General features: G+C 52.6%; 1 protein-coding gene across 7 annotated transcripts in view; it reads right to left on the reverse strand.

Moving 5' to 3' along the window:
* Positions 1-8,531: 8,531 nt before the first annotated feature.
* OSBPL9 (oxysterol binding protein like 9) overlaps positions 8,532-14,336 on the reverse strand; it is a 1,764,730-nt gene continuing 1,758,925 nt past the window's right edge. For 5 of the 7 annotated variants that reach the window (XM_069642205.1, XM_069642206.1, XM_069642209.1 and 2 more), the window contains one exon: positions 8,532-9,367. In XM_069642205.1, the coding sequence (XP_069498306.1) occupies positions 9,293-9,367 (75 nt within the window). In that variant the 3' untranslated portion in view covers positions 8,532-9,292. The remainder of the gene's footprint in view (positions 9,368-14,336) is intronic. The other 2 variants (XM_069642208.1, XM_069642207.1) reach the window with 1 other exon arrangement.

A 14,336-nucleotide genomic window follows, 5' to 3' on the forward strand; every position in this document is an offset into this window, starting at 1 on the left:
GTGGCAACAGGCTCAACATTAAGCAATACAACAACTCAACATTAAGTATCTCTTACCTTCTCACCAGGCTCACCTTAGGCGAACAGGTTGCGCAGCACTGCTTGGCCGACCCTGGACTCCTCCCTGGAATCCCGGTTGACGCAGTAGAAATTCGTGAAGGTGTGCGTCGACCTCCACATAGCAGCCCTGCAGATGTCCAGCAGGGGCACACCAGATAGGAACGCCGTGGTAGCTGCGATCGCTCTGGTGGAATGGGCTCTCGGACGGCCGGGCAGCGGTCGGTTTGCCAACCGATGAAAGTACATGATACAGCCGGAGAGCCATCTGGAAATGGAAGCCTTTGAGAGAGCCTTCCCCTGATTGACAGGTCCAAAGTTCACAAAGAGTTGTGACGTCTTCCGAAAACACTTCGTGCGGTCCACGTAGAACTTCAGCGCTCTAGCCACATCCAGCGAGTGCAAAGTCCTTTCAGCCGGCGACGAAGGCGACGGGAAGAAAACAGGCAACACCAAGTGTTCGTTGAGGTGGAAGTCCGACGGCACCTTGGGCATGAAGGAGGGGTGCGTCCTGAGCACTACCCTCGTGTCGTGAAAAGTCAAGTACGGGGGCTTGCAGGAAAGGGCCTGGATCCCTCCCACCCGTCGTGCGGAGGTGATGGCCACAAGAAACGCTGTTTTCCACGACAAGAACTTCAACGGAGCTGAGTGCAGAGGCTCGAACGGAGGTCCCATGAGCTTGGTCAGCACCACGTTGAGCTCCCACGCCGGGGCCGGAGCCTTCACCGGCGGGAACGATCTGAACAGTCCCTTCATGAATTCTTTCACCAGACGATGAGACCACAAAGACGTCCGTCCCGTGGTTCTGGTGTATCGGGAGATCGCAGCAAGATGAATCTTGATGGAAGCGTGCGCCAGTCCAGCCTTGGCCAGCGTCAGTAGGTACGGCAGTACTTGAGGAGCCGTAATCCGTAGAGGGTTAATCGTCTGTGCGTGGCACCAGACAGAGAACCTCTTCCATTTGTGTCCGTAGCATTTAAGAGTTGAGGATGCCCTGGCCTTTGCAAGAACCTCTCTGCAGTCGGCCGGTATGTCGTAACCTCCAAACTCTAACGCTGCAGGAGCCAGGCCTGCAAGTTCAGCGACTTCGGGTCGTGATGGAGGATGGCACCTCCTTCCCTGGAGAGAAGATCCGCGTCCACTGGCAGCTTGATTGACGGGGACGCTGACAAGTCCAGAAGGTCCGGGAACCATATCTTCCTCGGCCACGCAGGTGCGACGAGGATCATCCTGCACCATGACCTCTTGAGCTGGTTGATGAGCCGGATCAGCAACGGCAATGGAGGGAACGCGTATAGAAAAAGGCCCTCCCAGGGGAACGAGAAAGCATCGCCCATGCTCCTCGGCTGGGGAAACCTGCTGGCGAACCTCTGGCACTTGGAGTTCATCGCCGTCGCAAACAGATCGATCTGGGGTGTGCCCCACCGTCGGAAGAGGCGGTCCACTAGATCCTGCCGTAGTTCCCACTCGTGACACAAGCGCAGCTCTCTGCTGAGCGAGTCGACGATGGTTTTTTTTTATTCCTGCCAGATGAAACAGCACCAGAAACATCCCTTGGGCGACGGCCCAATGCCACAGATCCTGCGCCTCCTTGGACAGGGCTGGGGATCTGGTACCGCCCTGCTTCCTGATGTAGAACATGGTGGTGGTGTTGTCGGTGAAGATCCTCACCACCTTGCCCTTGAGGGACGGAAGAAAGGACCTGAGGGCCCAAAACACTGCACGGAGCTCCAGGACGTTGATATGGAGGGACTTCTCCGTCGGAAGCCAAAGGCCTCTCGCGTGCAGATTTTCAGTGTGCGCTCCCCACCCTTCCAGGGAGGCATCCGTGGTCACTGTCTTCTGGTGGCCCGGGGTCTGGAGGTCCATGCCCGCCGTCAGATGCGCGCAGGTGCCCCACCACCGGATCGCTCGTCGGAAGCTCTCGTCGAGTGTGATCCTGTCCTCGAAGCTGCCCGTCGTCTGGATCCAGCGAGTGTCCAGGAACTCCTGTAACGGGCGCATCCGAAGCCTGCACAGGCGGATGAGATAAATGCAAGAAGACATTCCAAGGAGGGATTTGATGGACCTCACCCTCGCCGCGTCCGCAACCAGCATCCGCTGCACCTTGCCCAAGATGGCCCTCGTCCTTTCCTCCGACGGAGAGGGCAGAAGCGCCACTGTGTCGAGTTTCGCTCCCAGAAACAGTGCGTCTTGCGCAGGCACCAGGTGGGACTTGGCGTAGTTTATGGAGAATCCCAGGTCCGTGAGTAGTTGGACGGTCCTCGCCGTGTGCTCCGCGGCGAGCTCCCTTGTCTTTGCTCGGATGAGCCAGTCGTCCAGGTAGGGGTAGACGTGGATCCCCTCCAGGCGCAGCCGCGCCGCCACCGGTGCGAGGCACTTGGTGAACACCCTGGGTGCCGACCTCAATCCGAAGGGAAGGGCTCTGAACTGGTAGTGACGCCCTTGGACCACGAATCTGAGAAACTTTCGGTGTCCCTTTAGGATGGGGATATGGAAGTAAGCATCCTCCAAATCCAACGACGACAGGAAATCGCCCTCCTCCAGCTGACCCAGGACGTGCTGGAGGGTGACCATCCGGAACTTCTGTGCCTTGATGAATTTGTTCAGTCGTCGTAGTTCCAGGATGGGACGCCATCCTCCTGCCTTCTTCACGAGGAAGTATCTTGAGTAAACTCCGGAGCCCCGAAGCCTCTTTGGGACGAGCTCGATGGCGCCTTTCTTGAGCATCGCCTTTACCTCCAAGAGAAGTAGAGGGACGTGATGTTCCTTCCTGACCACGGGGGGGGGGGGACGCGCGGGCACTTCTTTAGAAACTCGAGCACGTGACCCTGGGCCAGGGCGTCCTGCACCCAACGGTCGGTGGAGATGCACTCCCACACGCTGAAGTTTGCCAGCCAGCCTCCCACCGGGATGCTTCGGTGGGGGCCGGTTCAGTCCTGCTTTGACGAGGCTTTGCCGCCTTGTCCTCCCTGGCGACGATGCCGAGGTCCGCCCGACTTGCCTCGTCCCCTGTAGGCTTCCTGTGATGACGAACTGGCCGCTTGATGGTAGGTGGAATATCCGCCGCCGGAACCTTTGGAGGCACCCTGCTTGCCTCCGGTGCTCCGAAAGGGCGGCCGTCGTTGCTGGAGAACACAAAGAGCCCGGTCCGTCTCTGTGTCCGTCTTGATGGCTTGTAGGGAATCGTCCACTGTTTTCCCAAACAGGTTGCTCCCGTCGAACGGCATGTCCAAAACTCTGGTCTGCACGTCCTGCCGGAAGTCCGTTGCCTTGAGCCATCCACGCCGTCTAAGGCACACGCTGTTGCCCAACTGGCGAAACCCAGTGTCAGCGATGTCTGTCGCTATCGTAATGGCGTGGTCCGACGCCACTTCTCCTTCCTGCAAGATCTCTAGGGCCTCCGCCCTCTTGTCGTCCGGTAGGAAGTCCAGCAGAGGGGCGATCTTGTACCACAACTCCCTGTCGTAGCGGGATACGATAGCCATGGCGTTGGCAGCCTTAATCGTCATCGCTGCCGATGAGATGACTCTACGTCAACCTCCCCCCTGTACGGCGAGGGAAAGAAATTGGACACGATGGGACGCAGAGGCTGAAGCCCCCCCGCTTTCTTCCTGGCTGCCGCGGAGACGACCGAGTCCGGGGTCGGCTGTGCCCGAAGGCACAAGGGGGCCGGGACCCGGTACTTCTTCTCGTACCGATCCCTTCTCGCAGGCGTTGTGGATGGGTTCTTGATAAGGGCGAGACCCTCATCCCAGATATCGTCCAGTAGAGGTACAGCGAGGACCGTCTTCCTCTTGGTCTCGCGCCGTTGATAAAGGAAACCTTCCTTCTTCTCTTCCGGGCAGAGCTGGAAAAGCTTGGATGCCCTGGCTGGCGATCATGGCATGAAACGATCCAATCTCGTCGGGCGGGGAAGCCCGGGGAGGAGGTGACGACGGAAGATCCTCGTCGTAAACTTCGTCGTCTGTACTCGTCGCGGCCGTGTCCGTCCCCGTATCATCCCCACGGGTCGTGGACGGGGAGGAGGGCTGAGCAGGGCGCGATGGTTGAAAAGGAGGTGGAGGATGAATCCTTCTTCTCTTAGGAGGAGGGCTCCCAGAAGGGCCTGGCTCCGGGTCCCCCGTCGGGAGCGGTTCCTCCGTTGGTGGTAACGGCAATCTCGTCCTTATGTCCGAGCATAAGGACTGTATAGCCAACAAAATGGCCGCCGAGTTGTCTTGCGGAACTGGTTGAGGGGATTCCGACGGGCGGTCAGGAACCTCGTCGGCACCCTCGACGTTCTTGTCGTCTCCTTCGTCGGGGTCCCTCCCGACGGGCTGGTCTTCTTCCACGCCAATGCCGTGGCTTAAGACTTCGATCAGCTCTTCAGAGGTTGAGGCCGAATCCATGATGGCCTCCTGCCCCCCCTTTTTCTTCTCCGTCGGAGGTTTCACGGGGGTCCTGTCGATGGGCTTGAAAGAGGACTCCCTCTGCGGTGGCAGGGAGACTCTGGGCCCCGAGGTCGCCTCCACTGGTGTAGCCTCCACAGGCTGAGCCAGGGCCGCCGCGACTGTCTCGATAGAGGCCTTGGCAGGGTGGATCAAGGCTTTCACCACCTTAGGTGCGCTCACCGCCTTCTCCTTGGGAGGAGGGTCACCGCCTCGCTCCCCCCTCCGATGGGGCCTTCGAGCTCGACCGGGGCCTCTCCAGAAGCTTCGCTGGGTGCTCGGACTTCCTCTTACCCGAGCCAGAGCATTGGCTCGTGGTTGATGGCGCCGGGGAGGTTGCGCCCTGCCTGGCAACCGAAGAGCCCGACCGTTCGGCGCTCCGGGTGCCAGCGGACTCGCAGTGCTTGGCCTTCTGTTGGGCCCCCGTCACCGGGGCGCCCTCAAAGGTCTCAGAAGACCGCTCGGACTTCTTTTTCTCGCCTGACGGGCTCTTCCCTTCCAGCCAGTTGGCGAGACGCAGATGGCGGTCCTTCATGCTCCGCTCCGACATGTTGCCGCAAAACGCACAGTCCTTCTCCACGTGCGTCTTGTCCTCATGCAGGCAGTAGAGGCAAAGGGAGTGTTCGTCCTCCTTGAAGACATTCTGAAGCTGGCATCCAGGGCAGACCCTAAACAGCTTTCCGGGCGTCGAGCTTCCCTTCTCCTGGGCCATGTCCGAGATGGGCCTGAGAAACTTCTGGAGTCCTCCAAAAGCGTGGCTCGACGAAATCTTCACCCTTGAGGGGCGTAGAAGAATCCGACATGGGTCCCCGTTGATCGGATAAAGGAACAGTGGAGCTTGAGGCTCTTTTGACCGAAAAAAGAGAGAATTTTCCTATGAAAAAGCGCGAAAACGCACTAAAGCTCGAGAGCAATAGCACGAGGATCCCAACACTTGAACGTGCGGTAAAAATCTGAAGATGGCTGCCAGAGGCGGGGCTTAGAGAGATGGCAGTCATTGGCTGTGGTCAGTATGACGCAGAGATCAGTGATTGGTTACTACTACGAAAGACAGATCAGAAACGAAACTGATACTGATTTTTCTTTACCGAGGATTCCCAGCCTGACAACGGGGAATATTCATGAGCATATGAATCCATGCCAGACCCCATGCTGGAGAACTCCAAAGAGTCGAGGCGTGCCGAGATCTACGAAGCGAACACGTTCGCAGAAAAAACGGAACTGAGGCTACGGGCGTCATGCGTCCTACTTATAAAATCCGGTGACATCTGCCGTCGGAGGAGGTCCTCGAGGACGGCGTATCAACGTCATCGACGCAGGACGCAGACGCCGGAAGATTTTCCAAAGCAGCACAGCTGTGGTGATTACGGTCATAGATATGGAATACGTCAGAGGACCCAATCCCCTCGAAGCCTAATACTCTCTGGGAGGCTGGTACTTCTTCCACTGCCTGGCTCTCGACGAGCAACTGGATCTCAGCCAACAAAATTGCCGTCCCAATCTGTGGGAGGGGAGGAAGGAGGAGAGGGAGGTATAGGTAGGTAGGCGGTAACCCGTGGATACTACTGAGAGGATCCATGGGTCTGCAAAGTTCTGGCGGCAAAAATGCACGAGTGGTCAGGTTATCTTTACCTCTGTTCTGGGAATCCCCGCCCGCCCCTTGTCGGAGTGTTGATGCGAATGGGTGTATGCCTTGGGTGTGGCTTTCGTAAGAATAAAGACTTTGCGGTTTGCAAGCTGGTCTTCTTATCCAATTGCTCGCTGGTGGTAGAGTGGAAGAGGTCACTACCCTCGAAAGGAAGGTCCAATATGCGATCCTGAACGTCTGGGTTGAACTTTGTAGCCTGAAGCAAGGCCATCCTTCTCATGTCCGTGGCGATGCAGATGGCACGGCAAGAGTTGTCGATGTGGGCCACTGCAGACTAGATGTCCTGCGCTACCAGCTTGGCTTCTCCTAGACCCGCCTTAAAGCCCGCCTGGCTCTGTGGCGGGACCTCCGGAAGGAAGTCCGATATTTCCTGCCACAACTTCTGGTTAGCAGCTGCAAGCATGGCATCTGCATTGGCTTGACGCAGGGAGGCGTTGGAGTACAGCTTTTTCCTGTACGCCTCCAAGAGCTTCTCCTCCTTGCCTAGCAGCGTCGAGGACAAGGTGGCCGAGGACGAGTGAGGCTTAGAGCAGAGTGAAGCCGCATCGATCACCGATGAGTTCGGCTGGGGATGCGTTGAGAGCAAGAGTGTATCCCCCTCCATCTGTTTATACTTTGCATCGAGGCGCTGATAGACAGGTTGGGCCGAGTGTGGCTTGAGCCAACCCTTCTTGGCCAAAGCAACAAAGTCCTTCTGCATCGGGACACCCGTCTTGGTAGGGGGTCTCAGGGAGAGGACCTCTGCCAGGACCCCCTCTTCAGGCTGCTCTACCTCGGGATGAGGAAGGCCCAGATGTTCTGCCAAACCGGCAAGCCTGTCATGAAAAGGCCTTCGCTGAAGACGGAGTGTCAGGGTCCTTCTCCTCGTTTGTATCCACCTGGGTGTCAGGCTGGTCCGCCACGGGAGGAGGGGTGTTGGGCGCCGTGAGCTGCGGTGTGGAGACCGGAGCCGGAGGCTTCGCTGGGGCCTGTGGTGCCAGAGCCATGGAAGGAATGACTATGGGCACCGGTGGAGTGACCGGAGGGAGCAAGACCCCGACTGCATCCCTCAGGATGGCCCCGATCTGGGGGGTTCGCATCAGCCCCAAAAACCTTTTGATGAACCCGTCCTCGGAGGCGGAAGAGGAGGCAGGGATACTGACGAAGTTGCTGGGGGCTGCTGGTGCCGGAGCATACTCAGTTTGAGTTGCATGGGGAACCTGCCCTGCGCTACTGATGGATAGACTGTAGGCCACATACCTGGTTGCCACCAGTCCCACCTTGACACTCATTCCCCCGCCTGCTGTGTTACTAGGAGTGGCATCGGACGAGCGGCCATGTTGCCTGGCGCGGCAGCCATTTTCTCGGGCTGCGTGCCACATGCTAGAGTCATGGTGCAAGGCTCTCCGGACACAGCCTCGTCCAAGACTCCTGGTGTTGGAGCATGAGGCCTATCCCGCACCTCAAGTCTAGGCCTGGAAGGTGCATCGCCCTCGGCATTGTTGCCAGTAGTGCTGCGTGCAGGCGCCCCCTCGGACAAGGAGCCGGTACTAGGGTGTAGCCCCTCAGGTGTAGACCCAGTAGAAGAACCTTGCGATCCCTCAACACAGTAACTGGTAGTGTCCGGAGACCCTTCAGCCGTAATGCCAGTAGCTGGGTTAGCCTTGGTGCGTGTGCTGGTAAAAGAACCAGAGCGGTTCCTCCCGTTTGGGCGTTTCCACGGGAAGGAGTCGCTCTTACGGGGTGCGATGGAAAACAACGGCCCTCGCTTGGGCCTCAATCTCTGCTGGACAAACGTCTTCAAGTCCTCTGGAGGTGACGCTTCGAAGAGTTCTCTCCACCGGGCTAGCCTGTTCTTCAGTGCGCGTGGAGTCAAAGTTGCACGCGGTGTAACCTTCCCAGCCGTGGTCCGGGCCAAGGCAGCGGAGGCAAAGAGCGTGGGGGCCAGAAGTGGGAACGAGTCCATCGAAGGCTGGATACCTGCTGAAACCTGCTGAAGTTGGCATGCGCCGGGGAGGAGCGTGACCCGAGGACCAAGTACATAGATGACAAATAAAGACAAAAAGATAAGAGAAGAATCCGGGGAAGAGCGCGTGTAATCACATGGCAAGGCCAAACCCAGGAGCGCTTGTGAAATCGGCCCACGCCCATGGACGTGGAAAAGGGGACTGAGGAGTGGGGCTTGGTGGGCTGAGTCAGGGTAGCGCATGCTTCCAGGGCCGCACCCCCACGCGCCTCTAAATTTAAAAGGGAAGAAGGATTTTCTGGTGAAAAAGGTTCCGTCTCCCGTCCCTAGGAAGGGACGCCCATACAGTATGGAGGAAAGGGGATGGGAGTTAAGAGTATTACGGATCGCAAACCAACTTTAAACTATGAGCACAGTTACAAAAAATATTCAGACATGTAATGAAATAGACATATTTTACATATTTTTTTTTATTAAGAAATAAATACAAATCCATAAGAGCAGATTGAAAAATCTAGGTTTAAGATGCACTGAGTGAATTACATTGTAATCTATGCTTATATTTTAATAGTTCCATCCCTAAAATAAAAATACAGAAGATTTCTTGGGGGCACTGAATGGCAAAAAAGTATTTGTTTTATCATACATTTCATAGATAGCATTTATGCATTGCGTTCTAAAATCTTTACTATATTTACATTTACAGAAAATGCTGCTTGGCTATGTCCTGGTAATGGAAGTCTTGCATCTATATATATGGAGCAATAGTTGTGGCTGAGTTCCAATATTGATTTCTTCTTGCACAATGTTTACAGTGTGTATTTATATAGTGCACATTACAAGGCGTTAGTCTTGATTGTATAGCTCCAAAGTGGTTGCAGATTTGGAATTGGCAGTGGGAGTAAATACCCCACCTTTCAGACCACACATGTACTGTTGTGAAATGTTTAACTTGAAGTACTGTAGGATTATGGTAGTATATCGTAAATGAGGCATGTTTACATACAAATGTTTCATCTTGCATCTTCATCTTCATCTTGCATCAAGTCCAGTATCCCTGAGATCGGAACCACTGTTTGTTAAGGGTCTTGCCTCCTTTTCATGTTGAAGACAAGACGCTCACTTGGTATCACCAAAACGGTTACCATGTCTTTAGTTTTAAATCAAAGGCCCAATTGTTAGCTGTAAATGATGTATCACTTCTATAGGCTACTTAAGGCTTAACGGCAGTGATCCGTTTCAGTAGTGGTTCATCATAAACCCAACACTCTCCGTCTTCGTGGAACAGCTAAAACAGAAAAAGAAAATACATTTTCACCATCACTTCATTCATTTGCATAATACTTTCACCTATGAGAAAACATTACATAAGGTTTATCTGAGAGCAGTGAACACTAACTATAAAGGGAAATGGCATTTATCATAAATTGATTTTTCCAATGTACAAGGACCATCTGGAAACTGTACATAGCCATCAGCGGGCGCAGCAGTGACTCTAGACCACCTCTGTCGCCATGCAATAGGTGGTTCTTGTGTGTACCTAAATTGACCTAGTAGGTAAACATTAAGCTGCATATTAACCCTTACTGGAGTATCATCAATTTTCCCCTACTTCAAAGAGGCCAAATGAACAAACGTAACAGTCATAAATGGGAAAACAACAACATTAGGAATAATATCCTGGGATGTGAGCATTGATCAACAAGGAATTTGCATGCCAGAAATACGTAAATTAGGTCACTTCTGGAACTGGGAAGGACATGGCATAATCGTCTTGGTGGACTTTGTACAGTGGGGCGGGGGCAACTGGCTTGGTTCGAATCCCATCAGGAACATACAGGCTCCCCAGATCTGAACAGTAACACTATGTACAGTTGACACACGCCATTAGGTCCCAGTTCCGGGCCCTAGCAGATGTTGCCAAGTGTTCGCCCATAGAGGCCAACATCTTTCCATACCACATTGCCATGTGTTTGGCAGAATCCTGTGCAGCCCTTAGGGACCACTACACACAATTAAGACTACAAGTGGTAATAAAAGTTCACCTTTGGTACAAGCCTGTACTACACTGTTAAAGTGGTAGCAGTAGCGGAGCAGCCAGACTTATCTCAAGATCAAATGAGCAGTAGTAGAGATTACACAAAGGACTACAATTACTGTGACTCAAGCAAACACTGATTCAAGGTTTTTGGTTAAAAAGTAAAAGTACATTTATTTTAAAACATCTGTTCACAAAACACTTCACTTCTATTAAATTAAACAAATACGCTAGACACAACCAATTCTCTTTGTGCAGAACAACTCAAGGTAAGTACCTTAGGGTTTGACAGACCGGTGTTATGAAACAAACGGCGTTACCGGGAATACATATGCAATCACTTTTTGACAGTAATGACAGTTCGGTTTTACTAAAGATACGCGTACCCACGGGAAGAAACGTTACCAGAGTTAAAACACACTTAGCACCTGAGTTAACACAAGAGAGTTTGGGACAAAAAAAGCATAGGCAATACTTTCATCAAGGCAGACAGACTGCGAGAACACTTTCTGACAAGAAGATAAAAGGCAATATGCCTGCGCCAGTGTCAAGTGGAACCGGGTTCCTGTTGTCGAGGATCACACAGTCAGATAGTTCACGATTCAAGGTTGCCAGGAGTACTTGGATATTGTCAACAGAGGAAGCAAAAGTTATAAGAGGGAAGGAAGACAAGGCACGCCTTGGAGGAGGAGAAAAGGAGTTCACCTTAGTTCCTCGAAGCTGGACACAGTACCTTATTCTATGAAGAAGCTGGAGCCACGGCAGTTGTTCCTGGTAGTTTCCTGCAGACTCATGGTTCCTGGAGCTTCAGTAGTGGTGACGAGGACGACGATGCCTGTAGTGATCTGCACTACCCAGGGATGAGGCCAGCAGCAGCAACGGTGAATAAAAGGTGTGCTCTTTTAAAACAGGAGAGGCTCTACAGATGGCTATCTGGACCACTACAGCAGTGTGCAGCGATTCCGACCACGAAGAGGATCCTCTGGCTGTGGAAGAGGAGCTGGTTAATCCCACCAGGCTCAAGGGAAGAAGACTCTGGACTGGATCTTATCTTGTCGTTGAAGGGTAGATAGCTCAGGACTGCATCAAGTCTCCACCGGGACTCTGAAGTTGCAGCAGCCGTCTTCTTCTCTGCTTTTCTTCGGTCTTCGATTCCTTGCAGTTCCAGTGGCGACTGACTTCCAGCCCAAGAGTCCTGCCTTTTATGCAAAAATCCCCCATTCACACAGCCAATCATGACAAAGTGCGACTTGGGTTTCCTAGGATACCCTGTGCAGGGGGTGACTACACCCCTCCCTCACATACAGCCCACCTAGACACGCAGGCGCCAAGAGGAGGGCTTCTTGGAAGAAGCCCGCCAAAAGACAGTGAACAAAGAAGGCAAACCTGGTTTGCTGCGCAAAGTAAAACACAAGAAGGACTTTAACAAAAAGAAATGGCGAATAAAACCGACAGGAACCAAAAGAAAGAGTATTTGGTTCAGCGGGTTTATGTTCGAGGCTACTATGATATCCTGGAACAATACCACATTTATATAATATAATTGCGGTAGAAAAGTTAAGGTAGATACCACTGCCACCAGCCAAGTCTGAATGTTAAAAGAGCAAAACAAAGCTCAGAGAGGCACAGACAAAAAGGGGTAGGAATGAACCCTTTCCAATACTCCATGTAAGATGGGGTGTACTGGGTCTGCAGTTTAAAAGTGACTATATAAGGTTAATGGCAACTTTACATGTTTCTGGGAGACAGTAGTCAGCCCCAGAAAAATGGAGTCAGTGGGAAGTCTAAAAGACAACCCTGTGTCACTGCACTGAAGGTGCTGTTTAACACACACCAAAAGTGGGTCTCATGGAGTGGTGAGCTCCAGAGCCCAAGATCACACAAACAGTAGAAATACACATGGCAAAACACATGTAAGAGTGGGAAAAAGGCTCACACTCTTACCAAGTGGAAAAAGTAAACTCCAGAAATCCAGCAAAGCTGCTGGGGGACTCACTAGGTGAGGGAAATTAGCCATAGAATGAGAATTCTCCCTTACACCACGAAAGCTACATCCACCTTATACCAGGTACTGACAGCATTTGTGTCCAACGAGAACTGGATAGCAGACATCGGGCCACTGGAACCGGAAGAATGGGTGGAGGCACTTATGTTCCCAAGGGAGATAGGTATAGAGGCCAGACTCTGCCTTATTCAGTACTGCACCTGATATACCGCTCCAGAATAGCCCTAGTTTGGTGGGGACTGATAGATAGGCACAACTGCCTGCGGTGGAGGGAGGCACCTTTTTTCACATATGGTGGGAATGCGCATGAATACAGGTATTCTGGGGTAAATGTCTCAGTGTGATATCTAGGATGCTAGGCTCCCAAATCCCGAGCGATCCTAAACTGGCACTACTGGGTATATTGGGAGAGACAGGGTTTACCAAATATGAAAAAAATACTTATATCAACTTCACTGGGGCTGGCTAAAAGGCTTATCGCTACACTATGGGGTTCACCGGTCCATCCACGTTTGGGCTAGTGGTCTGCTGAGATGGAGAAGTGCATGTCTTTGGAGAGGCGGATATACAATGCCAGAGTACTGTCGTCAAAAGTTCCAGAAAGTGTGGGGCAAGTGGGAGGAAGCCGGTGAATTATGAGGTTGGATTAACTGGGCCGCATTTCCCTGGCTGCTGTACCTGCTTGATCGAGGCCGAAGCGAATATGTTCTAGCTAACCACCATGATTTTCGGGTTGGGATCCACGGGGCAATGTGTCTGCTGGGCGGATGACAGGCCGATGCCCAACCCGTGAGAACAGGGGCGCAAAGCGTAACTCGGTAGTGCCTACCCCCACTCGGAATTGAAGTATAGAAGATTTTTTTTATACCAAGCTACTGCTCCAACCGCCAGGAATGTTGTGAACTATATTTTGTTAAGAAACCAAGCAATGGTATGTTTTTGACGATTATGTTTGTCTGTTAAAAATCAATAAAATTGTTATAAAAAATAAATAAAATTAAAAAAAGGAATTTGCTTTTAGTACTGATGCCACCAGAAAAAATACATTATTGAAGGAACACATTACTTACCTATAACTATTGTTCTCCAGCATGGGTCTGGCATGGATTCACATGCTCATGAATATTCCCCGTCGTCAGGCTTGGAATCCTCTGTTAAAGAAAAAACGGTTTCACTTTCACTTACAGACTGTATTTCTCCTTTAAAGCAATCACTGTCATACTGCCCCATCCAAAGAGAGTCCTCTCCCTAAGCCCCTCCTCTGGCAGCAATCTTCAGATTTGGTAAGAATGTAAAGTGGCAGTATGACCAAGAAGAGCCGCAGATGGGACAGAGGGAGGGTTCGCATTTGAATCCATGCCAGACCCATGCTGGAGAACTATAGTTACAGGTAAGTAACTTGCTCCTTCTCTAGCATGGGGTCTGGCATGGATTCACATGCTCGTGAATAACGAATACACAGCAGTACAACATCACACAACCACGGGAGGTGGCAAGGCTCAACAGAAGTAAGGAACTCTTACCTCTGGAACAGACTCACCTCAAGATAAAAGGTTGCGCAGCAGTACTTGGCCGACTCTGGACTCCTCCCTGGCATCCCTGTCGACACAGTAGAACCTTCAGAAGGTGTGTGCGGACCTCCACGTAGCAGCCCCGCAGATGTCCAGCACGGGCACACTAGCCTGGAAAGCTGTTGTCGCAGCCATCGATCTGGTGGAGTGGGCTCTCGGACAGCAAACTGTTTGCCAACCCATGACAGTGCATGATGTAGGCGGAGAACCACCTTGAGCTGGAAGCTTTGGATAACGCCCTCCCATGGTACACAAGACCAAAGTTCACGAACAGCTGTGAAGTCTTTCGAAAACACTTTGTGCGTGCCTCGTAGAACTTCTGGGCACAAGCAACGTCCAGCGAGTGCAAGGCCCTTTTTAGCAGGGGACGAAGGTTTAGGGAAAAAAACAGGCAACATCGAAGGCTCGTTGAGGTGAAATTCCGATGGAACCTTCGGCATGAAAGAGGGTTGCGTCCGCAGCACCACCTTCGATTCGTGCTAAGTCAGGTATGGCTGTTTGCAGGATAGGGCCTGTATCTCACCCACCCTCCTGGCAGAGGTGATGGCCCCAAGGTAAGCAGTTTTCCCCATGAGCCTAGTCGGATCCATGTTTAGTTCCCAAGCCGGGTCAGGAGCATTCACCGGCTGGGAAGATCGAAAAA

Source organism: Ambystoma mexicanum, chromosome 1q (genome assembly GCF_040938575.1).
Source record: "Ambystoma mexicanum isolate Mex_15411 chromosome 1q, UKY_AmexF1_1, whole genome shotgun sequence".
Lineage (NCBI taxonomy): Eukaryota > Metazoa > Chordata > Amphibia > Caudata > Ambystomatidae > Ambystoma > Ambystoma mexicanum.